Genomic DNA, 27,462 nt, shown 5'->3' on the forward strand with positions numbered 1-27,462 from the left:
TATAGCCATATCTAGAATCGACCGCGCATCGAAGGGTCAGGCTGCAACAAGGATCCACTCGAACGTACGCAGCCACAAATCTACCGTGGGAACGACGGAGCAGTATGCAAGGCGATGGTGATCAAGTAGGCGCAGTCGTCGAAGATGATGCACCCATACAAGCAAATTCATTGCCAGGGACGCAGGCAAGTGTTGGTACTTGGTTATATGTAGCTTTCTTGGCGACGTTTATTAGTTTTCTTGTAAGGATCACTTTGTGGGGTTGGTACCCTAGCAATGTAGCGTCGCCTTACCTGACACAATTTGAAATGTGCAAGGACCCTTGAACATTGTTTATCGTTTAGAGTACTATTAACGACGAAAGCTCTCCTGTAACTGTAGCGCCTGAGGTGTGAAGCATGCAATATATCTGAGCGTTTCCATGAAAGTTGCAGCTTGTTTGTAAAAAATCTGGACGATGCCTTCGCATTCTTGGATCTTTTTCCAGTGTCAAAAAAAGGCACTTTGCCCTTCAAGCAAAAGTGTCTAAGCACTAGGGCCGGTCTATTAGTTAGCAGCGATTGAAATCCTGAAATATTTTGAATTATATCAATAATGGGCTTTTGTGTGCCAAAACCACAATCAGGTATTCGCGCACGCCATAGTGGGGTAGCACAGCAATTTGAACCACCTGCGCCTCTTTAAGTTGCACCTATATCTAAGCAGAATATTTTTGCATTTCACGCCCATCGAAATGCGGCTGCGAAGGTCTGTTTGGCTCAGCCATAAACAGTGGGCTTTTTCAGAGGCGCCTGCAGAAGAACAGTGCTGTTGTGTGCTAAAGGCGGACTTGGCTTTGCTGCAGTTGCCCTCCATTACTCGCTTCTTCGCACCTTTCCCGATGCGTTTTGAAAAATTCGGTGTCCTTCCTCTGAGTGAAGGTTAACGAGCAGCGGAGCCATGTATGTGGGCCCTTAATGGTGACCTGTCCATTGCCGTGTGTCAAACGCCATATGCACATAAATGAAAGGAGAAGCACGACTAGTTTCTCCTCCACTATGTTCAGCCTCGCAAGATTCTGAAGCACCCTCGGGGTAAGCATACCCATGTATTGTTGCAAAACCTGAAACGCCTTTTACTAACGAAACCTGGCACGTACAACAGACACGCACTTCCGCGCACTCCGCGGTCACGCACGACAGAGGCCACACAAAATTGGTTCCCCACAAACAGCCATCTCAAACTTTGCCGTATATCTGGTGTAACGTTCCAAGTTGGCGGGATCGGGGCCGCATGGACGGTTCGCATTTCTTTCCGCTTTGCTGTGTTGGTGGGCAGCACGCTCATGGGACTGCTACCAACGGAGACGAGAAAGACAGGAAAGGAGATACGGAAGCGTTCGGAACACCGAAAAAGAGAAAGCGGTACAAACTTAGACATGGCCGAGGCGAGTAAGTGTATTATCTGTTCTTATGAGCTTCACCTCCACCGCGGGTCGGCCCGGTACTGCCCTATCGTGGGTATTGGCCCATGTATGGGGACAAATTTTTGATCTACATGGCTCGAACTTTTTCCAGAACCTAGCCATATACATCTTTGCTGTAAAATGACGTACAGTCGACCGATTTTTTATCAGTACCGCGCAAGGGTCCACTGACCGGCCTATCAGCGGCCTCCAATGATGCGAATTGACGAGATCAGCAACAACTTGTCGATCTCGTCACTTTGCGCCATTAGATGGCGCCGCTCGGCCAGCCAGTCGACCCTAGCGCGGTAATGTTGTACAGTTGAAGAATCGGCCACCTGTCCGGAACCATTTCCATTGCTTGGCGCATGAAACACCATAACTGGACCCCATGGTGGGCGGTGATATATAGACACGTGTACTTGTTTGTCTTTATTGAGCGACACGTTTCATCACCTAATAAATGTTGTCGCACAGCGCAGGACGCGCCTGTATGTATTGGAAGTTTCTGGAATGTTATCGATGATTCCGTCCACTGTCTGTGACTGAACCTTGTGTAATCTCATCGCATGTGTGCGTGACGCGAAAAATGTAGAGCTTTGTGGTAGATACGTGGGTCCCAGCGATTACTCTGGAACATTCGACGATTGATGTTTAAAAACCGACGCGCCTGACCCGCTGATCAGATTTTCGACGATTGTCGACTGTGTTCGCCGTTTTTGTAGACCATTGAGTGTAGCCTGTTTTTCTGGGCACAGGTTCACCCAATAATGTTACTTTCATCATCCACTTATCTTGCCGAGTCCTCAATCGTCCCTTCCACGTGACAATATCGCCGCCAGAGGGCAAAGGCCACACGAAATCATGAACTATAGCCCATTTTATCTCCTGTATGCAAGGTTACCGCGAAGCCCTCTGCACACTTCCTTACCCTTCATTCTGCACAGTGATCATTCTATATCGAAAACTTTGTCTCTTGCCGAAAAAGCCCGTAGAATAGCTCGTCCTCGTACTCTGGCCTCGCAAAGTCGTTCGGAAGAGTGATACGACGACCGTCACGTACAAGTATCGTTGGAAAAAGGTGACTTGGTCCTTCTTTGGACGCAGCTACGCAAGCGTAGATTGCGCCAAAAGTTCTTGTTACAATATTCAGGTCCATTTGTAGTTGTGGATCGCCTGAGCGAACTCACTTACGTCATAGCTCACCTACTGTGCAATGGTCGGCGATCAAGCAGAACTCAGCTTACTCATATTGCTCGCCTGAAGCTTTTCTACCCTGCTTGTCCATCCTGACTCGCCCCACGGGCTTCGTCTGCTTGCGGGGAAATGTAACAGATACAAAAGGCACGGACAAGCAGAAAGAAGACGAAGAGAGCGAAGAGTTTCAGAGGCCGAGCTGCGCTACTATCACGCTACGACCATCGCCCATCTCTTGCAAATAAAACCATTTTTTCGCAACTCTTCGTAACAATATGTTGGGTACCTGGCTATGGGGGCATCGGGGGTAACGTTCTGGCAGACGAGATGGCCACATCAATTGCATCACACGCTCTTAATCCTACACTGCTGCCCCTGTGACAGATCTGAAGCCTTTCTTATGAAAGAAACTGCGAAACCAGTGGCAATGCATGTGGGAAGCAGAAATAAATACGTGGCGCGTGACAGAGCTACTGTTACGTTGTTGGCCCTCCGCAACAAAATCATGGCGAACTGATGTCCTCTTTTATCGTCTCCGAATAGTACACACATTTGGCACACATTTTCTACTTAGTGGAAATGAAACTACAACCTCTTCCTGGTGCCGGTAGGCCAATGTTGAAAGAAAGAAACATTTTGCTCTTGCATACTGCTATTGTATCCCGTTCACCCGGCTATATTTCTTGGTCAAGAACAGCTCTAACTCCAAAACACTCTCGTTGTTTTTAAACTCCTCGTTTGTTTAATGGTGCTATCCCCCATGTTATAGGTCCGTTAAATTAGTAGTGCATCATCTTTCCGGACGTCCACTGTGATAATATTGTATAGCATATGCCTGCACGCCCTTGTGTTTGAAAGGCTCGAAAGAGGCAGCAGTCCTGCAGTGAATTTTTGCATCTGACATATTTTGTATATCGTATCATTTTTCCGCAAAGCATCTTAATACTCATAGTACACGTCATTTCTCAATCGCCATAATCTTACTACACACAGATTGTACGTACTTTAGAACAACTATATTTAAGGCCCCTTTATAGCCACGTATCAAGTTCATAGAACTCATAACTATACAGCGAACTCATTACTACTGGCATGGCTCTCTATGGCCATCCTGGCTCTTGCGCCATTAAGCAGTCATTCATTCGTTCATTCAATCGTTCATTCAATCGTTCATTCAATCGTTCATTCAATCGTTCATTCAATCGTTCATTCATTCATTCATTCATTCATTCATTCATTCATTCGTTCATTCATTCGTTCATTCATTCATTCATTCATTCATTCGTTCATTCATTCAATCATTCATTCGTTCAATCATTCATTTATTCATTTATTCAATCGTTCATTTATGCATTCATTCAATCGTTCATTTATGCATTCATTCAATCGTTCATTTATTCATTCATTCAATCGTTCATTTATTCATTCATTCAATCATTCATTTATTCATTCATTTGGCCTCTTGCAGGTTGGTGAAACAAGCGAGGTTTTGCAGGAACTTGATTCGCCTACGCAACCCGGCAGCGAGCGGTTGCTACGGGATCCCTATGAAGGAGGTCCTCTGAGGAGTCCCTTGATCGCTTCCTCATCGGGAAATCAAGCGCACACTAACACTGTTGCCGGGGCAGGCAATCGGAACGTGCATGAACAAAGTAAGTAGTATTTACACGGTCACTCCTCTCAGTGATGACACTACAGTAAAGAAAAAACACCCAATACTGAAGCAAGTGGCTATGGCATTGCACTGCCTAGCTCAATGCCGCGGATTTCATCCCGGTGGCGACGGAAGTATACCCATAAAACAAGGTGAAGGATAAAGAGCCCCAGGTAGCCAGAATTATAGCCCCCACCCCAACTATGGCTTGCCTCTAATTTATATGTCACTGTCACGCGTAAAGCCCATAAATAAATTATCAGGACACCAAATGTTTGCCTTCCTGGGTTGAGAGCTGTGAAACTGAAGGTGTCTGATGGCTTGAACACCAGGCGTAGTTGGAAAAATCACCCATAATGATGGGATTGTTGATATTCGGACAAAAAAGAACAACTAGCAATATGTGTATTTCTGTGTACAGAGAAGCTACTAGAAACCTTCCATATTTGAGTAAGGGTTATTTCACAACTGAAAAAAACACCGCGTTGATTAGGACAGGTGGGAACATTATTCACCCTTGAAGTCAAAGGTCTCACAGAAGCCCGTCTGGTTGGGATGAAGCATGAAGCAATAAAACAGACACTGAACAAAAGAAGTGCTAAAAAAGGACGAAATCTAAAAGACGTTTCTGCTTCCCTACCGAAGCCTTGTTCACAATGGGATGAAGGAAAGTTCATCGAAGCATATGCAAACTTTAGAACATTACGTAAGCATCGCGTGTATGACGGGGGGAGAGTTCCCTCATTTAGATTAGGCGTGTGACGTGTTTGTTCGGACAATCTAATCTAGACATCCAGAGGTGAACGGAGCATGCTGAACATTACAAAAAGCTTAACCAGCTTTTATAATTCATAAATATGTAGACGCTTGGCTTTAGATCTCAAATAGGCGTAATCTTTTCAAACAGTTTTTACTCCTTTTGTTCGCCTTGGTGCTTGTCGTACTCTCGCGACTGAAAGATATGCGCTGTTTCAAATGCCGTATGTGATAGCGCGCAACCGAGTTTCGTGGCTTGGTCGTCGCGGACTGTCGACTATCGTAAGTTTTTAGGACGCACTTGCGGTCGTGCGAGAGCTTGCGGACATCTCAACGGTTTGATGGACAGCTTTTCTCTTCAATGCCACGTCTCCTCCTCTTGCTTTGGCGGCCGATGAGGATGCTGTCGCCTTCCCCAAAGATGCTCGTGCCGCTACAGTGAGCAAACACCTAACGAAAACATAATTGCTTGTACCTATATTACAGCTGTGCATGTGGTCGTTAACATCTTTTGCTGTCTGCTCGATTAGGCAATAGACCAACAGACTACCAAGATATCAGCACTAGCAATGAATGTGTTGCCTTAAGGGCCGTCATTCCTATAATAATGAGAAGAAATGGAAAGTGTTCGGCAATTCGCTTAATAAATATGACTGCCAATGATTTTTAAACAAATTTGTTTCTCAAGGAAGGCACCAAATATGGGATTTCTGATGCACTCGCTCCTGTTGCAGGCGTGGGTGCAGCGTCAAATCAACATGCTGCTGCCCCAGAACCGCTGCAAACTTTGTCCGACGCCTTCGAGTCTCTTTCCATCCCAGCTTCTCAAGTAACGCAACCGTCGTATGAGGACCGCACCGATCTTCCAGCAGCAAACGCGGCTGCAATGCCCGCTGTCAACCCGTCAGCCATATTGGAGACCGCACTACGAGCGTGGTATGTCGCTTTTTTTTTTTTTCAAGCAGCGCATTGAGAAAAAAGGGCACAAGTAGCAAGACAGGATAGATTTACTCGCTTACAAGGTATTTCTGGTACACGTCGAAAACAAGTGTTAAGGTTGAGAAAACCTGTCTCAAAATACAATGAAATCAGAAGCACTGCGGCATATTTTATTGGCAGATCAATGCTCGCACAATACTAAAGTTGGGCATTCCGTCTTCACCTGGAGCAATTACCTTTTGTCCGCTTTCATTTCTATTCAACGTATGATTTGTACGTATCACATAAAGGGAATAATTTTAACGTATGCCATCTCTGCCCTTGTTCGCTGCTTTCTGTAGTCTTGTAACCAATAAAGAAAGAGTGCAGCACATGCTGTTTCTCTTCTACGCATGCTACAAAGGATTTAGGAATTAGGGCGCTTGTTTCCTTGTGCTATACATTAAAAAATGTACCAGCATCTTGAGGACAGCGAAAACAAACATGACTTTTTATTTGAACTGCTTGGGGAGACACGTCTGTAAACAGGTCAATAAAAAGCTCCAGACAATGCACAAGCGCTGCAATCAGCAGGCACGTACCTAGGAAGGGAGCGGGGGAAGCATACCCCCCCCCTCCCCTTCCACGCCACCACTATTCACACACATTGCTAAAGCGCCGTCCAATCAATCATGAGACTTGTAAGCTATTCGCCCGGAGAACATTTTGCTGCCTTTGTCACTCCTTTTTGATGGCAGTAGTTATCGGCATCTCCTGGGGTGTAAAGACCAGCTTTCTCATCGATTCGGTGCCCGCACGATTAAGTCGAGATGCGTTCAGTTGTCCCCATCTATTAGGAGGCAGGGCTTAAAGCTTTCTTATGTATTTTATTTGGCAATCAACATTTTCTGTGCCCGTCAATTCAATGGTCACACGCATCTCTGTTGCTTTATTTCAACCATCTTAGTTTAGGCTGATCCAGGGACCAGGAAAAGGATTCCATTCGTAGTCAGCTGGTCTATACCCACGCGGAACGAGTTGCGGTCAGAGAAAACGCCAGTTGCGCTCAACTTTTCCTTGTGCTCCATTGTTTTCTCGAGTGGTGGCTCACAGTGAGGCTGACAGATTCTTGGAAGCATCTAACCGCGATATGCTTCGACAATATGGAAACTAAAATCATGCGAAACAGCGTCCATCATCAAACCCTGTAATAACCCATAAACCCATAAACAATATGGCTGTCAAACATTACCTCGTCTGGTTTTTTCCCTAATTGTAAAGCAGTTATCGTGCAAAATTGGCAACTGGAAGCAAGACTCGTAAGGAGTTGAGAAACTAGGCTATCCACTAAGGGAGAGAGCCAAGGCAACATTCATACAGGAAGTAAAAGCAAAATGAACGAATTTAACCATTATTTAACCGTACTTATGGACCAAAATTTTTATTTAAAAGGGAAGTAGAGAAAACACCACCGGTAGTGGAGAATGATTCTGTGTTTTCGATGACGCTTCTAACAGTTATCAGTCGCGTCGCCCAATACTTCTCTGCTGTGCTAATATGGGTGTTTTTCTAACCTTCGGAAGTGGGCGCAGTACGTCTAGAACCGTAGCGTCTGGCGCTTTACATGGGTGTTCAGGACTGAGGGCTGCGCCTCTTTACGGAACTTCCCAAATAACACTACGAGTCAGTTTTAATACATATCTTGATAAAGCAGTAAACAAGAGCCCCGAATGAACACTGATTGTTGCGCAAATATTTAGTTCTCTATAATTCTTCCAGAGCTAAGTCAAAAAACGATACTAGAAATATTTATTTTCCAATTTCGTTTCTTTACTTCTTCTTGGCACTGTTCTTCTTGTATCTCACAGGCATACCTGTGAGATAAGTCCTATTTCATTTTTATTTAGCGGGCTTACGCATTTTCGTGGCGAATGGTGGGCATTATTCTCATTTCAACTAGCAAAGATACCCCCCCCCCGCCCTATTTTGCATAGCAAAGTTACCATGGGTTCCCCCCACAGAAAAAAAATCCTGGGTACGCGCTTGGCACTGGGTATCTGCCATGTATATTTGCAACGTGTTCCTACGTCTTACTTTCGTATTTTACTAAAACTACAAACAATTATTTTATCAGTTGTAGTAAATGCCAGATCATAGTACATAATTTAGGCAAATTTGCAGGGAATAGGAATAGCTGAGGTTAAAAGAAGGCTAAATTCCAACCACGTCTTACGAAAGCTTTAACTGTTGAAATATTCTTATTGCGTCATTCAGAAACATTTTTAAGATCCTAAAGAATACCTTGGCGTGTAATTGTAGAAAGCTGTGAATGACCAACAATATATGGACAGTGATCTTGATTGTTTTAGTTTGTGGGGGAATGATTGCACAATTTTATCCGGCATTCTTCACGATGTTCCGCATAGCTCTTCTTTATCATTTTTGTTTTACATGCGGAATATGCAAAAAGTTAAGTCATTGAAGGTCGTATTGATAACGTTAGTCAATAATAACACTGAGAGACAAAGAGACCCGAAGTAGTGTTTATTATTCCGTTGTAGAGGAATAACACTGTCAGTGGAAATACATCAATCAGAGAAACCAAAAAGAAAAAATTATAATGTACAAAAACACATTTTAAATACTCAACTGGCCCACTGAACACGTCTATTGAATGATCGAAAGGTTACGTTGGCGCTCTTATTAAGTCATCAGAACAGCTGTCTTTCCAGCAAAAGTCTAGCCATAGGAAAGCTTAATTTTTGCATAATTTAAAACCAGCGTGTTTGGTTTCCTTGCTAAGTTCAATTCAACTCAATTTTCAGTTTATTTCCATAGGATAACAGGAAGTCTAGAACGAAAATTATCCACTTCACAGATTCAGGCCACCTATGCAAGGCATACACCAAGTAGACAAAGTGCGCAGTCATGCAGGACTGACTAAACGGGAAGTATTCAGTGACAGAGCAGCTGAAACTATTCAACTTGCACTTTCAGGCCGTTACTCAGCGTCCTCGACACACGTGAACCGCCGCAGGCCCCTCCGTCGGGAACACCCGGGCAAGCAGAAGGACAGGGTCTTTCCACTGCAGGGTCATCACAGCCGCTCTCACCTGACGCCATGTTCAAAGAAAGTTGTGAAATAACATATGCTACGTTGAGCGCTCGCATCATTCATGGTGTGTACCGTCAGCGTTCCACATTTCATCAGCCTTCGTCAGATCCGCCTGCCAACACATTTCAGAACGGAACCCATGTGAGTATGCACGACGGAAATTTCAAGTAGCAAACAATAGATAAACCGGCCACGTCCTGTTGATGTAGAGGGTCGGTTTCTGTTACAGCGTACGAAATTTTGATAGGATTTTCTCACGCACGATTTGATGAAAGGCACCAAAATGACGACTAAAGAAATCGATTAGCTTATTCAAGCACTTCAAATGTAGACTGAATGAGTGACCTTCTTCAGATTATCGCTCACTTAAGCATACATCATGTCGAAAAGCAAGTGACACCCTCAACATTACGTGTTAAGCTCAGTCGACTAGATGTTCTTACTTTATCCTCACATCATGAATTGGAAATCATGTCGCTGATTTTATTACCCTGTTCTAATGTTTTCCTTGTTAAACTTTCCGAAAGACGTTTGCACAATAAAAGAAAGTGAAGTAAACGATTTATTTCTCCATCGCGCAGGAATTGCAGCATCATGCAGATGGACATAATTTGCATTGCCCAACGGTTGTAGCTGCCAGAATCTTGGGGTGCTGTTCGCCTGACTTAGCTCACTTAAATCGCAATAAGTGCAACGACCGATGTCGATGACAAGAGGCCGAAGAGCACTGCATGGCCTATTACTGTTTGTTGATGGCAGTACTGCCAAACTGCGAAGCTTGTTTCCCCCTAACTCTCTTGAAAGATCACCTGATTTGCCTACATTTTTTCGAGATGTGGTAGTTCAGTTTGTCAACATGCTTTATGTAAAGATGCGTTTTGTGTCATGCAAGCAGACGGCAAATACCTTGGTATAATTTATTTCTATATTCGATAATCGAAATAAAAATTTACTTCACTGAAATGAAATCATGTTGCATTGCAGAATTGTAAGGCTCACAACATACTTTCGCTTGAAGTTCCCACGCAGTAGAATACGTCCGCATGCTTATACTATGCTCTACACACAAAATAATTACGTGGAACCATTATTAAAATTGGACATAAAATGGTGCCCCGAATTCCAAAACAAGAAAAACGAGTGACAACGAAATGTTCGACTTTCCGACACTATTGTAAAATTGTGAAATATGTGCAATGTGATTTCGCATTTGCTGTGTACCGGTGGAGCACACCCACAATTACCTGCTCATCGTCGTTTACAGGAAATGGCGATTAATGTACGAAAATACGCGGCCGTTTTCCTTATCTTTACTGCGAAAACTTGACCTAGCACGTAAAAACTGCTATTTCTGCCCAGGTTACTGTGTCTTTTGCAAGTTCCCGCTAAATTTGTGGATACGCATGTATAGATTCTCAGCTTCGCAACTGGCTTATCGTACTTGGTGCTGGTTGTACGTCAATATTTGCTTCACAGTGCCCAGAAATCAACAGCGCAACTGCAACAGCAATTGTTCATAACGATCAAAGGGCATCCGTACCTTGTGCTGTTAAGGGCTAGTTAACCAGGATTGTGTCCGTGTGGAGACACGAAACTCCCAATATGTGGGCCGATCCCGAAGATACTGAAATGGCGAGGCAGCCCGTGTTGATGATGAAGCAGGCGTTAAGCTCTCCCAATACCTGGGCCAAACCCGAAGGTAGTGCAATACGTGTCGCTCCTTGGCGGACTTGAAGCAGGCGTGAATCACTCCCCACACGCGCACCTATCCCAAAGATAGTGCAATACCGGGTCGACCCGCGGCGGAGGTGAAGCTGGCGTTAAGCGCTCCCCATACTTGCACCAATGCCTAAGATTGTACAATGCTGGGCTGACCCACGGCGGAGGTGCAGTTCGCCATTCAGCGGCCTACATACACAGCACCACTGGTCATCATTCTTCAGAGTGAAAGGCCACTGAGATTTTTATTGTGAAATCATTTCTTCACATGATGCCGCGTTCTTTATTCATAGGGACTGTGCTTCTTTTGTACATCCAGTGTGCGCTAGATACTGCGGCGGACAGATGCTGCAATACGTAGGCCTCTTCGTGAAATAAAGGGGTTGCGGTGCACAAGTAGGGACCGGGTAAATTTTTTAAAATGCTTTTCAGGTGCTCAAATGAAGCCACTGATGATAGTGGGACAGGGACGACGGCTACATGCTAGAAAATAGGTGGTTATACCATGCAAGCCTACACTAGGCCAACCCGACACCGATTTCAGTCTGTTAACTGTCGGCAGCAGTATTTTTAGTTCGTGTCGGTGCCTCTGTCACATTTACCGACACCGACAATCTGCCAACAACCGGCTGAGAGCTCAGCTTCAGTACATTGTGAAAGAGGGTCAGCCACAAAGGAAAGAACACTGTTCTTTCCTTTCTAGAGTTGTTGCCGACCGTCGGCAGTCCGAAATCGGTGTCGCGTTGGCCTATTGTGAGTTATCTTTTAGCGGCTGGCTTCAGGCGTGGAGAGTATGCAAGCGTGCTTTTATGACTTACGTTTTGCTTAAAGAACTTGCAGGGGTCGGCATCGTGTCAGTCAATACATCGACTCTAAGCAAAACTGATAGCGGGGCGTTGAAGAATTCACCAATGGGTGGCTTCCAACTTTCAGCTTCATAGCCGTTTCTGCAGAATAAAATAAACTAATATCGAGGGCTGTGCTTTTTGCTGCTGAGAATGCATGAAGCAGCTCCATGCCTGCCACATTTTGTTCACCAATTTCCTTTTGTGGCTCCAGAACGGCGTACATGTTTCCTCTTCAGAGCGCAGACCGTTCACGGGAGAGAAACGTAAGCGGCGCCTCCGAAGCACCGGATGACGGTGCGCTTTCTCCGCGGCGGGCGACACACGACGACGCTCAGGATGCCACTGCGAACATCCGAACGCGTATCGCAGGCCCGAGTTTGGAGCGCTTGGTCGGCGCACATACACGAAGGATGACGCTCGGCCAGCAAAACGAAGCAAGCATACGAGTGCGTGTTCTTCCGGACCTCGAAGTTTTGGAACAAGAGCCCTGCCATATTAAGCTAAAGCTTGCCAGTGAGGAAGCCGGAGTGGAGGAAAGAACACGTAAGCAGTTGAAAAAGCGACCAATTGCATTAACGATGCACCAGAAATCTAGCAATTGAAGGAGTTTACAAAGTTCGACTGCCATGAATGAGGTTATGTGCGCGCTTCTTTCTTTGATTCGCATATGCTACACGCACCTCCGAGATGCAATAAATAAAACTAAGCTGCCATTGCGCAGGATTCCTGCCTAAATCTGCATTTCTAGTTTTATAACAATGGCAGGCCATGGATATGCATGCGAACATATTGTGGGCAGTTTTTCTATGCCTCATCATTTGGTATCTGCATAATGCCTATTTCACTACATGAAACAACAGGCACACATTTATTTATGATCAGTGTATATTACACACCAATATATTTGCGGTTTGCACGTATTTTCATGCTACGATACAAAACGTATGAGAAAATTCTATGAAATACGTCTAGCTACAGTATTAAGACCCATATTTTACTTCTCCGTGCCACATAGGTTCCACAAACACCAAATAGCATTGCGGCAATGTACAAATCTTACGTAATAGAATAAGGGCAATGCCGGTGCTTCAAATACTAGCTCAAATGAAATAAAATGCATATTCTAATCTTTTTTATTAGTAATTTTAAAGGTACTTCTTTTTTCAGCACGAACAATTCGTCTAGTGTGAATATTAGGCCTGACAAACATGCCATTCACTCACAAATATCGCGTTACAGAACACTTGCTCATAGAGCTGCGCTCGTGTGGCAGTACCAAGAAAACGTAATTGTTTTCGTAAGGTGACACCGCCGTAAGGCGACAAGAAAACGTAAGAAAACGCCGTAAGAAAACGTAAGGCGACACCGCCGCGCCTGAGGAGCTGGATTGAGCTCTCGTAATATGCTTCGCATAAAATCGGGCACTCGGTTAACCCCCTTTTCCTCTCGTAGCAAGGATTCCGGTTGCGTAGGCGCGCCCTCAAGCTACGCGCGTAATCATCGGAGCCATTTCGCTTCCGCTGGGGAGGAAAAGGGCAGGAAAGCATTGCGCGAGGGCTACGCCGGCTTCGTTTGGAAAGGAGATGGGGTGGTCACGTGCAGTGTGTTCCCTCGAGTAACTAGCAGCCTTCGACGAGTGGTAGCGAGTACTTAGAACCACCCGTTAGAGCCGCCCGAGCGCAGTAAATCTGACAGCATCAAAGAGAAAGTGACTGTCAGACTGGTCTGCTCTTCCCTCCAAGACTTGCTAATTTATTTTGGCTTGAAAACGCAACAGTAATGTTACTACGTTCTGCAATTATATTTCGATGAATTTGATGAATGTATGGGTTCAATGAACTCGGTATTCGGGCACGCTGACGTGTCTCATTTTCGGTGAATTCCCTTTAGCACTCGTTCCCCTACATATTCAGCGATGTGCTTTGCACAACCAGTGTAACAGACGTGTGGTATGTTGACTGAAAACTATGTTGACTAGATGTCTGCACGATTTTTAAAGCCTAACTGAAGCACGTCTTTAGAGTGTGTCTTGCCAAGCTTACGCTCAAATAAATGAAATCACTTGCTTAAGAGCGCAAAGCTTACACAAACCACAAGTTTAATGGCCAGTAAAACAATCTTCAAGTATATTCTCGCATGGCACCGCCACTTGGCACTTGAAAATTGATTTACCGCCGACTCGTACTTTATTGTATAAGATATAACGCACGCATAGGATGTCGTCCAAAGCTCAGTATTGTAGCATGGATCGCAGTAGCATTTGATGTTGATAGGCAGGCCTTTATTCGGGCAGTATTACTGTTAGTTCTTTCCCATTATTGAAACCAAGAGCATAACGTTAACATATTTTGGCACTGTCCGAAACTCTGCGTACGAAGATTTCAGCATCTACCTCCTTCTCGCATTATTGCTGTTCTTTTCGAAGGGAGGCTTAAATGACTACAAAAAAACGAACAAAACCAAATTAGGGAGGCGGTACGCATTGAATGTTAAATATAGTACTGTTTGGCACTTCTTGTTTTTTTTTATTTGACTGGTGCTAGTATGGTCGACATAGCAAAAAAATTTCACTTGCCAATCAGAGGTACGTACTATTTATGTCAAAACTTTACGTGCCTTCATTACCTTGTTGCTTCGGCGTAAACCGACATCAAATTGTGGAGCATATAAGTCAAGTGTCTTCTGTCTTGGTAACCAGCGTAACCAGGTAGCTTGCTCTGCTATCGTAAAACAATTTAATCGGGTGAATCCCCTCATTCTGCCCCACAGTCTAAATAAATTATCCTGCCATGCTCCTGTCATTGCTTCATCTTCAAATGTTTTTTCATGAATTCTCATGACATAGATGAAATGTGTTGCATAAAATGCATGGTTCGCTTGAAAGCCAAAGTGTTGATAGGTATAGCGAAGTAATAAATTATGCACAGAGAAATGTTCATCTTTTATTTGCAGTGTATATTAGAGTAAACATTCGCTTAGTAAATTTACAAGTGCGATATCTTATGCGCCCAGAGAAACATGAATAAATCTCACTCGAATAACAGGGACACTCGCTCTCGCACTGCTGGGAGGATCAAGCGCGCAAGAACACAAGATTGAACATTTCTTTCGGTTTCTCGCTTCAACGTGTCTCCTGAAGTTGAAAATACGCAATCTCTAGCTCTAAGCGTGCCGTTGGGCTGTGCACATGACAACAAGAGCCAAATCGGCTGAACCATTCTTTCCCTAGCGGAGATTACCTCCCAAATATGGCGCGTCAAGAACTCATGCTCTCAGCCACAAGAAAAGCCGCGTGCAGCCTCGGCCGGGCAAGAGGAAGAAACACGTGGCGCTTACACTGCCCCCTTTCACGAATTGCGAGCTTGGAACCTATACCACGCGCTCTCCTCCTCCTCACCCCCTCTCACCGGTACACTCTCGGTCACGTCGCCTCCAGCATTACGTGCGTGGGAAGATGACGTCCATCAAGACATCAGCCTTCCTAGCGCAGCCTCGCAGACTTTCCCTCGCACCCACTGTATACGGGATGCGGGGCTCGATAGAGCCCTTTAACACGTAGACTTTACAAGTAACATCATGGTGATGGCGAAAATTCAGCCAACAGCTACTGAAGTCAAAGAAAGCATTTTATAAATAAAATATACAAACGATAGGACCAAAGTAAATGAAAAATGACAATAATGCAATTCACCCTCTGATGGCGGTGAAACCCACTCTGCACAACGCATGCGTTGCTCTAATAATTGAGCTAGGACGACAGCTGTTCACACGTTTACACACCTAGGTGTCTATTTGTGGGCACGAGTTCTAGTCAGAGGAGCGTTAGCCAGTAGCAGTTATGATCGTGGCGCTAACTGTGGATCATCAGTCTGAGACACGGCGTCACATAGTGCATTATTTTAGGAACAGGCAGATTAATGTTTGTGAAAACAGCCCGATGCAAAAAAGAATGAAAAGGCAGGACTGGGCGAAGGCCTCGTTTTCTTTGATAAATACGTTCTTATGGCCTATTTTCATGAGTACTGAATACCAACGCACCCGGTTTGCACACATTTTGACCAATAAGCCCTCGTACGCCACCTTAAAACCTCATGTAGGAATTTGGTTGGCCTGATTTGTGTGCCTGATTCTTGCTTGACTACAACATTGTAATGATGGTCGAGCTTATGACAACACAACAGACGAGAAGGTGCCTACAAGCGACAAACAAACAGGGCCCATGACAATGTCTCGAACATCAGTGTCGGAATTTCAAGCCCCTAGCAAGACGTGAAGTCATTAATTTGCTTTTTCCTTCTGTCATTAAGTGGTAATGCTGGTTAGTTATTTAGGTTCACTCATGTGCATGAAGCTTCCATTAGGTATTCTGGTCACCACCATCATGGTGTGCGCTAGACGCGAGATTAAGCATTTCAAAAATTTTTCTTGCAGTTTGACCCTCAGTCATTGTCGATATGTCGAAGAAATAATTTCTAGTGGCTGCCTGGTGTTGGCTGCATGCGGGAAAACTATGCATCCATAGCGTAGTAGCTGATGTTTCACGAAAGAGCATTTATATGTGATCGGATCTTAGGAAGAGATAAGTGTTTAGGAAAATGTTTCCAGAAACTTTGCAAGAAACATAATTTACCCATGCTGAACAGCACTAACGGTATCTACTGCTAGTAGCTCCATAAGGCTTTTTTTTTTGTAACGAAAAGTAAAAAATACTACGCAACAAATTGTCGCAACCCATAAGCTCACTATTAAAGAAGTCTTCGCAAGTGGCAGTAACACGTTTTGAACACATAAAAAAAGAAGGTTTACTTAAGCCAGTTGGCTCAGTCGACTCCAAAACTGACACAGAAACCTGCAGTAAAATCTTGAGTGCTTGTAATATATTGACAGACAGCTTAAATGTATCTTTAAAAAATAAGGATCTAATTAATACGTTTCGTTAGGATAGCTGAATGTACCAAAGAAAGTATTGCACATTGGGAAAGCACAGCCTGCCATTAACAAAATTTCATAGCGTAAGACTAAAGCCCAGCATGAAAACAGTTTGACTTTAATAGCAAACGTGGATAGAAAAATCGATCGAATATTGCTAAAAAGACGAGCGCAAACATAAAACGACAACACGGGGCACTATCTTGTAGCTCCTTACTTGGGAGGCTCGGATGTTTGTTTGTTTACCTGTACTGCGTTCTTGTGCAAGTCATCTAGGTTCTGGAATCATGTCAAAGGTGGCGCTCACACACCGGTCTGCTAAATTTTGTACAAGAACTGCGTGAAATGATGCGTTAGGAGATATCGTGCTCTTTCATTGGCACTTCACACGTCAAGAATAGGCACGCATTCTAACGCTATACAAAACAAGGTGCGACATTTGTCAGATGATAAAATTTAATCTCACCAATTTTTTTTTAATTTGGAGCTGAGGTGTACATGAAATCTACTTAAGCCTGCACATAGGTTATGGGACCATGATTACTCAAATTGAGAAGGCCGTCCAACACCTAAATAACTAAAGTGAAACACTCACCTTTTTTTAATTATTGGAGCAAGAGGGCATGTTTGTGTTACAAACTAAGGGGCAGTTTTATTTAGGCACAATCATTCTTATTGGAGTCGTTCTATCCGCGTGTTCAGAGATATCCGAGAGCAAATTTTCTTTTCTGTATGCATTACTCATGCAAGATGGCTACGATCGCGCTTCTAACTTCACCGCATAGCTTATTGTCGAACTTTCATTCTCATGTTAATTTCAGGAAATCAGTAAAGGTTAATTTTTATCACCCTATGTGTCCGGTTTAACAGGAGTGTTATCTACAGCTTGATAACGGCATACGGTCCACGACACACTAGGAACAAAGAACCTGTATGGGTGATTTTTATTGCAATATTATTAGGGGTTAGATATCTTGCTTAGCTATACCCGTATATTTCAAGCAGAAAATGCTATCTGCAAATTTCAGTGCTCATCCGTGTTCTTCAATTTCTTCAATATCTTTGTTATTTCTTTTATTTGCGCCTACTTCAGCCTCAACGAGCACATTGAAAGAATAGGATGAACGACAAACATACGAGATTTATAAACAAGCTTGCGTGAATAATTGTTTCAGTGATAGTGAACGGATGTTGCCGGGTAATGAATTCCAAACTTCAGTTGTTGGCGGAAAAAAGTGCGTTTAAAGGAATCAGTGCGGGAAAAAAATGTTCTGAATTTTAGAGCATGGGGAATCTTTGCATGATGGTTTAAAAAAGTATTTTGTCCACAGAGGAGAGGCAAATAGGATTGATTAACGCGTGAAGGAATTTAGGAATTCAAGCTTGTGATGCTCAGTAAGAGCAGTGAGAGCAAGTGGGGAAGAGAGCTACACGGCTAAAATTCCTTGTCATATATCCTGCAAACAAAATGCGTTGCCTTTTTTTTGCACTGATGCTTGTTTTTTACGTCACAGTGTTTGTATGGGTTCCGTATAACTCAGGCATATTCGAGGATGGGGCAAATGAGGTTTTTATATGCAAGAAGTTTAGCTCCTTGAGGAGCAAGACGGCAGTGTACGATTTATGTAACCTTGTCTTTTAAAGGCCTTGTTACAGGGGAGATTATTGTGTTTCGACCATGAGATATCGTGTGTTAGTAAGGTACCTAAATATTTGAATTCGAAGACCCTACTTAAAGTAATATTGTTAAAGGAATAGGCAAGGAAGGAGACAAGCGGCGTGTAAAGGACGTTGAGAGAGCTTTGGAAAGGTTGATATTCATTTGCCATGCTTTGGACCTGTTGCAGAAGTCACCAAAAGAACTGTTAAGGATAACCAGATGAGATTATCTACATCAAACGCAATCACCAGTAAAAAAGCCTATTTCACCGGTGGTTTGTAGGGGCAGACCATTAATAAAAATCAGCAATAAAAGACGACCCAATACTGAAGCCTGCGGAACACCTGCTGAAGCAGGCACCCACCATGAGTTAATAGAGTTGAAACATACATGTTGCGAACGCTGGGAAAAAAACTCCTATATTAAGCCAACCAAAGATGCATTTTTTTTAATATAGCGAACAACCTGCGCATAAGTTTAAGGTTTAAAATCGCAGCAATATTTTTTCCAGCAGGATGACCATGGTGAGACTGGCAGATGCATTGTAGGCTGCGGCTGTCCTTGATTAAATGTCATGGTTTGGGCAGATCATTCTAAGAAAACATTTTTGATTACCCGCTAGCATTCATAAACGTTCTTTGTGTTTTTACGTGACTTTTACATTACACACGTATATTCGAAACAACACTTTCGAGATGTGAAATAGATTGATACCGTTGTTATTCGCAGATCATCTTGCCGAATGGGAAACGTTCACAAGGGCACTGCTGACTGTTCACGTTTGTATTCAGACCTTGATTGTGAGAATCTCGGCAGTCTCCCGCCCACCAGGACACTTCTACCGGCGCTTCAATTTGGCATGTGGAGCCGCAGTGATAGACGTTGAAGTCTCTGCATTTCCCGACCCATGCATAGACTTTGTGTTACCGTATTTGCGCAGGCTATGTCGACTAAGAATGGCCGAACAGGCTGCTACACGCTTTCAGAACATCATTCTGCTAAATCATGACGTCCGGCGACAGGAGATGCTCCGTGAATTGCTCCAGATGGATGCTCGTCTCGGATTGGACATTAGCAACAGGTAGGTTTTTGTTTCTTTCTTTCTTTTCAGGAAAGTAGGGCCCCAAATATCCACGCTTTCGACAATAGACTACGTGCGGAATTTAACGGAAAAACGCCTACTGCGAATTGTTGGAAGTTTCGCATGCATTTGCCAACTCCGACAGTGCACGACCTACGGTGCAATCTTTATGGCTTTTTTTTCATTGACAGAGAGACGCACACATGATGGCCGAGAAGGCAATCCAAAAAGTTGGGTTCGATGCTTTGTATGAAGGAAAGGGAAAATATTTATATACATAGGAACTAAGAAAGTTTTCTGCAGTGGTAAAACGCTAGAAAAGAGGAATACAAGGATCACACGATGGACGACAGAAACCGAGTACAGAATCTATAGTTGGCGCGCAAAATTGAAGGGGGACATGTTACCGTGAAGGCATATCTCGCAGGATTGCAGACTTCGGGATTGCGAACTAGAGCTGTCGTCTTCATTGCGCACGTTCATTGCTACCGCCGTCCAAGTATTTTTCTCTGAGAGTAAGCGTCTGTGCACTATCCTTAACACGGTACACATCACTCGCTTCCCTTTACTATAACGTGCGCAAATAACAGATGTGCTCCAGTGCCTTCACAGTTCCAAGTCTGCCACAGGTATAACTATCGGCCCATGCTAATAGGATGTTTACCAAGTATTACTTGGCAAACACCTTATCAAGCTACGGTTGGTTTGTTTGCACATTGTTAGCGCAGGTTGCAAGCTGATTTTCAAGCCGGGAACAAAGAAAAGTATGCAACTCTCTGTGGAAATTATTCACTTACACGACACAACGAAGTGTAGCTGCTGCGCCAGCTCTTGCAACTAGAATTGAAGCAGATCTTCCAGTGCTATAGGGGAACATTGCAGATTAGTTAGCGCAATGATTTTCACTCACCACAATGTGCCGGCTGCCACTGATAAAATTATGCGCTGTCGTTGAACAACTGCTTGATGGTGTAAATGTAGTATATCTGGCGCTTGTTTTAAAACGCGGTGTATTGAGATTTATATTAAATAAAAGGATGCCTCCAAATCCCAAGAAATAGTGCCGGATTGAGGGTATCTTAAAAAAATCGCGTTTTCGTGCGGAAGGCCAAGGATCACTTATTATACCAAATTACTAGAGCTATACAAGATAAGCATAGTAGTTTTTATCGGCTGTGCAAACTCATAAACACTTCCTTATTAACTGGCAAGCATGGTGTTGACGCTCGCACAGGCAGCCATAAACAGATTTCACTCGATGAGTGCGGACAATCGCTGTCGAAAAGGTAGCGTGGGGAACAGCGGCAGCTGCAGCGAGCGAAGAAGCCACCATCCACGGCTCACCCTCGCATTGTTTCACTTGCAACTAAAGCAAACAGCCCGCAGCAACCTTGTTATCCCACTTGGCCTTCATACTGTACATCACGGCGACCACGAAGGTGGAAGTGCTCTTAGGATGTCCATATAATTTATATTTCAAAATTAAACTCGCCTGCCAAGCGAAGCACCGGACGCTGTTCTCCTGTAGAATTCGCCAGACAAGCTTAGTCTGGATTTACACAAGCTTTTCTGGCATGTGAACTCGTGTCGAGCACACAGATTTGAGAGAACCGTTTGTATGAACATGGAGTGGGGCGTAGTGCCCCCCTCCTAGCGTATAAAAATTGTTGGGTAACTTCTCCTAACACTCTTGACGCCACCACAGCTTTACTTTTTAACTCAGGACGAGTGAGGTGTACCCTGGGTTGTTGTATACATCAGTTTGACGGCGGTTTTCTAACATGCGGGAAAACTAATGAAACAGAGCCGGGGTGCAGCGTAAAGATGATTGCATGCGTTGTAGAGGTCCTAATTGTAGGTAGGCAAGCCAGATGGTGCCAAGGAAGATCAGTTCCGTATGTTATGTGTTCCCTGAGCAGACCAAATAAAATGTGTCGTAAGCAGTTGAACACGCATGATGGCTTCGGTAGCCGCAATAAAAGTATGCATCGAAAGTTCTATATAAGTCGGGAATTCTTGAGGTTGGAGGCTTTGAAGTGTTGCGAATGTTGCTTGCGCAGGCGTTTTCTTGCTCAAGTGTGCTATACCGCAGGAAGCTCCGGAAAACTGTGGTACAGTAGCAGCATGGATTGCAATAAAGAATCCCACGATTTCTCCCGATGAAGTGCTACGATGACAAATCATGCCAGCCTCTTTTTAACATATAATTCGTAGGATCCGAATATAGCTCCCTATTGACAATGATCTCCCGAAATTGATTGTTCTTTTGTTTTGGATTGTTTGCTTAACGAAACGAATGGCTTACCATACCATCGGGTTTTTGCATGAAGGCAACCACAGGGCACTTTTCTGGTCAAAGCAGCATGCATTGCTCTAGTAGTTACATGGAAAGCCTGGTCCCGGCCTTTCGCACTTTCACCCGAATATATTGGTGCGTTACACCGAAAGGTCATCTTTAGTTGCCTCATTATACTACGTAGCCCTGTTTCTCAAGATCGACGCCCATAGATCTGCTCGAAAGCCTTTGAATGTGTAGGGCTTAGCGCCCCACCCGGCGGAGCATCAAAAGTGCGACAGAAAAAAAAATTGGGAATTTTCGCTAGTGGTGCAAGGCTGGGTCACAACAAAAACTAGTTCCGGCTTCTGCTAAGTATTGATAGGTTTTCCTAAGTTTTGGGAGTTTATAAATAGCTCGTATATGTTCATACTTAGTGTTGCTAGGTTTTCCTGTGCTTTGCGAGGTACTGGATGGCTTGGCTAGGTTCACACTAAGTGTTGCCAGGTTTCGCTACGTTTTGCGATGTTACATATGGCTAGGCTAGGCTCATACCAAGCGTTGCTAGGTTTTGATAAGTCTTACGATGTGATGCATGGCTTAATTATGCTCATATTAAGTTTCGCCTCGATTTGCTAAGTGTCGCGAAGTGTTTGCGAGGTCATACGCGGCCACGCCAGTAAGCCACACAAGCCCCAGGAAGTCCCACATATACAAACCCCTGAACGTCCATGACAATTTATTATCTGCAGTGCTTGAGTACCAGTGGTCATAATCTTCGACCCTGTCTTCGTCCTCAACGTCCGACAGTAGTCATGGTTGCCGTCAAGGACGGTGGCGTCACAGAAGGCTTCGGGAAGCACTTACAAGGCAGAGCCGTTCTGTCAAAAGTTCCGCACCGAGCTAACCTTGGAGAGATTCACATCGAACCAGAACCGGCCACATATGCGTCAGCTGTGTCCAAAGTATATGCTGAGGAATTCGCGCTGGAAGCGGCCGTTCGCACCTTCCATGTATTTGCGGGTTTGGCGTTGGAAATTCTCGGCGATGCGCGGGCCCTCAACCAATTCCCGGCGGCGCCGAGCATTTAGTCGGCAGGGTTCGCAGTTTCTGGCCCGAAACACAGGACCCTCGGCTCGGCGACTCTAAACCCAGGAATTTGCGCTGGACTTTCGCACCCCCCCAGGTTTCGGTGGTCGTGACCCTGGAAATTTTCGAGTTGTCGCAGGCTGGGATGGCTTTCTCAGTGACGTCAACAATTCAGGCGCCGTCTCGAGTTCCCCGGACTGACACACACAATCCTCAACTCGGCGTCGCCTCTTCTCATCCGTGGCTTCGGCGGGGTGTTCCGGCTCAGATTGGCGGTGACGCATCACTATTCTTTGGACAGTACGCTGCTCTTCGTTGTAAGCCGCTTCTTCGGGAGTCCGGTGTTTCTTCACTCTTCCCATAGCAGCAGCACGTACGCACGGAGTAGAGGAGGCGAGAGGTGTGCCTCCGCGACCACTGTTCCGAGCTTTCAGTCGCCTGTGACCATACGACTCCGCCTTACGCACGTGCATGGGGCACGAGGAGGTTACGTAGCTTGACGCTCTCGCACGTGGTTGCTAGGCAGCGCGAGGCAGTGCACTGTTGAGCTGACTTTTCTGGTAACGCTCCACGGAAGAGCAAAAGCTTAAGCAGCTGCGCTGTTAAAATGTTCCTCAATTTCAGACACCGCAATAAACTTTCAAATATATATGCGCATATTGAACTGTAAATGTGAGCATCATTTCCTACAGTTTCGAATGGGTGATTCACGTTATCATGATTCTCTCATGATTCGCGTTATCGCATGCTCAGAGTTCTAGAAATAGCAGCGCAGTTAGTCGTTTAAGGAGTATCTGGCGTTGCACCTACGTCACAAGATGCATCACAATCTGGATTGATCGACCACGTTGGAAGACAGCTGGAGCTCATGGAGATACCTTGTTGCTCTTACGACACTGTTGAAGGCGCTTCACTGCCCTCCTCTTCATAACATTACCAACGTAGCTACCAAATACAGCGGTTCGGTACAATATGGAACCCAATGAAGACATGGTACGCGTTAAATGTAGAACAAGGTGGCTTTACTTCGGTCTTAAGGGACTGACCCTTCCTTCCGTGTTTACCTTTAAAATTTGAGAATGCTATCTTGAGAATTTGGGCCCAGAATACTAATCGTAAAATATGTAACTCCATCAAATCCTAGACATGACCAGTATTGGTACGCAAATAGTGAAACCTCCAAGTCTCTCATAAATAGGAGAATATTTATTTGCATATGTCACGAACAAAGCGTAGCGACTCAAAAAGTGCAGCAGAGCAGAATTCTGTCCCTCGTAGCCTTGCCCAGAAATCTTCATCAGCGTCGATTTAGCGACATCGCTTATGAATAGCAAATGTGCTGAAACGGTAACACTCCACTGCTGAGGCTTCCGAGATCTTGTACACTTATCGAGACTTGTGAAAGCTGCTTAGGGAGATGCGGGAATTGCCATCATAATTTCCGGTAACTGGCCTGGAGTATGTCAAGAAGCCATTCAATCGTCTTCTGAGTGCGTTTAGCCTCCCTAAGATCTAGGATCCATTTCGTGTGCCGGTATTTGCATTCTGCTTTTCGTCGGCAGTCTCGAAGTCGCTGTAATTGCTCATCGCACTCTGCATGTTAAGGTAATAGCTGAAATTTCCTCAATTCTTGAATAGTTGGTCTGATCTTATTATCCAAGTCCCAAACTAGATAATTTCTACACGCTTCCTCCATACTTGTTTTAAGTGCAGGTCAGTCGATTGGGCGACGAGGTTTAAGTAAACTTCGTCACACCTTTGAACTTCACATAACTAGTGATGTAGTCATGGTCATCACTATGCGTCAAGAATGGTTATAGGGGGTGGTAGGGTAGACAGGTACTTCCGTATCAGTAATGTGTTTTCAAGAATGTGGGTGCGTTTGATGTTTTGCAGTTTCTTCATGGAAAAGTATTTATGCTGTCTTTACTACTGTACCACATTTTCATAATTGCTTCAGATTTCAACGTGCATGTTCTTGAGAATATTCTAACGATTACACTTGACATTTGGCAATGATTGGCTCTTTTACTGACTGCAGATGGGAAGTAAGGGAGCGAGCAGTATTCAGAAAAAAAAAATATTGCTTACATATTATGTCTACTGTTTCCTTAAGAAATTGCCTCAAAACATATGCATTGGGAACGGTTTTGTATTGAAAATGGGCTTGTTTCATGTACTGAACAATACCTTTCATTTAGCGCTAGACGTGCAGCGAAATGTCGGGGTATGGTCCACATTTCAAAATTCAGTTTTATTTGTGACAAGGCTATCATGATATTGAAATATTATATCGCACAAAACTCCGAAAACAACAAATTTTGCGGCATCGTGGCACGACCTTTGTAGCGCCATCTTGTGTAAAAAACTCCGAGTAAATGTCTTCTATACTATACTTTTTTGGCAGTTGGGTGCCAAACTTTTCAAAAAAAATGGGTTTACTTGCATAGGATTTGAATCACGGGTATTGTTGCTTGTTTGTGTGGCGTCCTGGTGCACTGTAATTTTTATTCTCAACATCACTTTATTTGGCGATAAATTTGACAGCGAAGAAATTTGTGAGGACTTTGCGGCGGCGCTGCTTGGTAGCAAGGTATATCCTTCTGCAAGCGCAAGAGTGTCCTGCTGGCAGCGCATGACGAACATGGGTTTTCATGGTGGCAATACGTTGCATCACCACATTGATTCACTAGTAATTACACCATTGCCTCCATTATACGTTTCATGTGTTCTGCGGGCTTTTGAATAAAAGAAACAGACCCACTTAGGAAGGCTGCCAAAGCAACATACACACAAAAATCGGGTTGCTATCTATAGAGAAGAATTGCACTTAACGTCACAATTGAATAGTTTTGTGCTCTCGTTTGCAATCACCACTGCACTTTTTCACTCTTCAATTGGTGCACAATATATTGGCTTTAATTCCCTATAAAAAGTTTTTCCGTTTATTTTACCATCTTTTAACAAATTATGTGTACAAGAATATATGTTTGCTGCCTAATAATAGCACGGGTAAGTTGCTGCTGTTGATTAAGGAAGTTTGTTTGTTGGACATCAGTACTTGCAAGAAAACAAAGCTCTATATGAACGTTTTAGAGTGATGTGGCTGTTGTTGCAAACAATGATACATTCATATTGTTCCGTGTTGAATTACTGGCAACCATTCTCCTAGTTGCATTTCAGTCATGACATCAGGTGCGGAGAGAAATTGCTTGTGTTATCTCAATTTTAGCAACCTCGCACGAATATTGGACACTACCACGGAGATGCCCTTTCTGCGGGAGCTCGTAATACACCTCAAGAACACTGGCACTGGACCAGGCGAGCCTCTACAAATCTCGCTGAACCTGACTCGCCACTTTTCCACTGACGTTCGGACACTGAGGTACGAGGTCGACGCAACCTACGTCCCCTTCCTGTACTGCCAGTGCGTCCACCATCGCCGCTTAAGCACTACGACAGGTGTTGAGACGAGCATAATACCGACACTCTGCGCCCGTCGCGAGCTGACATGTTCCACACGTGACTTGGTGCCCTACATAGTTAGTGTTACGCTTCCTGCAATGCATGGTACTTACGTTTTTCATGTGCTTTCTATTGTTCGCATGCGTGACGAAGATCAGCGTTAGTAGATTTGAGAATCGGAAGACGGTTTAGACGAACTGCAAAAGATATTGGAAGGTTATCGGCAATTTCTGACAAACGAAGAGCATGCCGTTCTCACCGTTGTGGGACACTGACACCTGATCTAAGAATGTGCCTCAGAGCAGATACGTCAGCAACGTTGTTTCTTGCAAGTGCATATTTTTTACAAGTTGACAAACTTCCGTTTCTTTTGCGTTAGAGGCATGCGAAAATGTAGACATCCTATCCAGATTTTGATAAATAATTTTTGTTTGCGACACTGCTAACAGTGAGATCGAGATAAGGCACGCCACTTACGTCAAGCAAAAGTGAGCCTAACACAACAGAGAACAATTGGATGCTAGATGAAACCACTTGTAAATGTATGCCGTCCTGGTATGTGTAAATGTTTGCCAGGTCCGTCGATGCAGTGACGGCTTGTTTAAAGCGAAACTGTCTGATGGATGTCAGAATTTTTTGAAATGCTTTAAGAGCTCATCTGTAAAATATCAAATCTGAACACAGAAGCGTCTTTGGAGTAGTTGTTCAGGTCCATTCATGAGAAGAGTACTGAACGCTTCATTTTAGACAATGAAACCGTGCGCGTATTTTCATATTCCTATGGCTGCGGTTTCCACCTCATTGACGCAGCAGTTAGATCGTATAGTAAAGAGGCTACGCTGTAGCGAAGGCTCGCTGGTGTTGCCGTATGGCCGATAAAATGGGCCACTTACACGCAGACGCCGGAAAATGGAAGCTATGAAAAGCCTTCCTCGTGATGATACTATGCCCAAATCACACCACTATGCTAAATTGACGTTGCAATGATGGTCCCTGTGACTGGTGCTTAACCAAAGCAGCTACACGGACATTCGAAGGAAGTCATTGAGCGCGCCAGCGAGTTCGCATATATATATATATATATATATATATATATATATATATATATATATATATATATATATATATCTTACTTTTTAACAGCCCCAATCTCACAATTGCGCTACATAGAGCTCAAACACATTAACCGCATTGGATTTGTTCGAATGGTTTCATTTACTCCAGGTACTGCTTGTCATTGCACGGATACCTCCAGTCGCATTCCATGTCATTACTTTTTGTATAGTCCTCATTTTGTAATTCTTTACAATGT

General features: G+C 44.1%; 1 protein-coding gene across 2 annotated transcripts; it reads left to right on the top strand.

Annotated features, from left to right (window-relative positions):
- LOC135904186 (uncharacterized) lies at positions 1 to 26,452 on the top strand. 2 transcript variants are annotated; one of them, XM_065434817.2, is made up of 7 exons: positions 1 to 185; positions 4,110 to 4,293; positions 5,786 to 5,987; positions 8,967 to 9,225; positions 11,888 to 12,194; positions 18,970 to 19,321; positions 25,918 to 26,452. In XM_065434817.2, exons 1-7 carry the CDS (start codon positions 105 to 107, stop codon positions 26,312 to 26,314), a joined length of 1,782 nt encoding a protein of 593 aa, XP_065290889.1. In that variant the 5' UTR covers positions 1 to 104; the 3' UTR covers positions 26,315 to 26,452. The 2 variants fall into 2 exon arrangements, with proteins under 2 accessions (XP_065290889.1, XP_070383983.1); XM_070527882.1 differs by lacking the exon at positions 25,918 to 26,452 and adding an exon at positions 22,349 to 23,105.
- Positions 26,453 to 27,462: the final 1,010 nt, after the last annotated feature.

This window comes from Dermacentor albipictus, chromosome 10 (assembly GCF_038994185.2).
Source record: "Dermacentor albipictus isolate Rhodes 1998 colony chromosome 10, USDA_Dalb.pri_finalv2, whole genome shotgun sequence".
Classification (NCBI taxonomy): Eukaryota; Metazoa; Arthropoda; class Arachnida; order Ixodida; family Ixodidae; genus Dermacentor; species Dermacentor albipictus.

Excerpts from the sequence above, each read along its gene's own strand:
- LOC135904186 (XM_065434817.2), top strand. The coding sequence starts at position 105 with ATGCAAGGCGATGGTGATCAAGTAGGCGCAGTCGTCGAAGATGATGCA. Across the intron at positions 4,294-5,785 it reads TCGGAACGTGCATGAACAAA|GCGTGGGTGCAGCGTCAAAT; the intron begins GTAAGTAGTATT and ends CTCCTGTTGCAG. Across the intron at positions 9,226-11,887 it reads CATTTCAGAACGGAACCCAT|AGCGCAGACCGTTCACGGGA; the intron begins GTGAGTATGCAC and ends TTTCCTCTTCAG.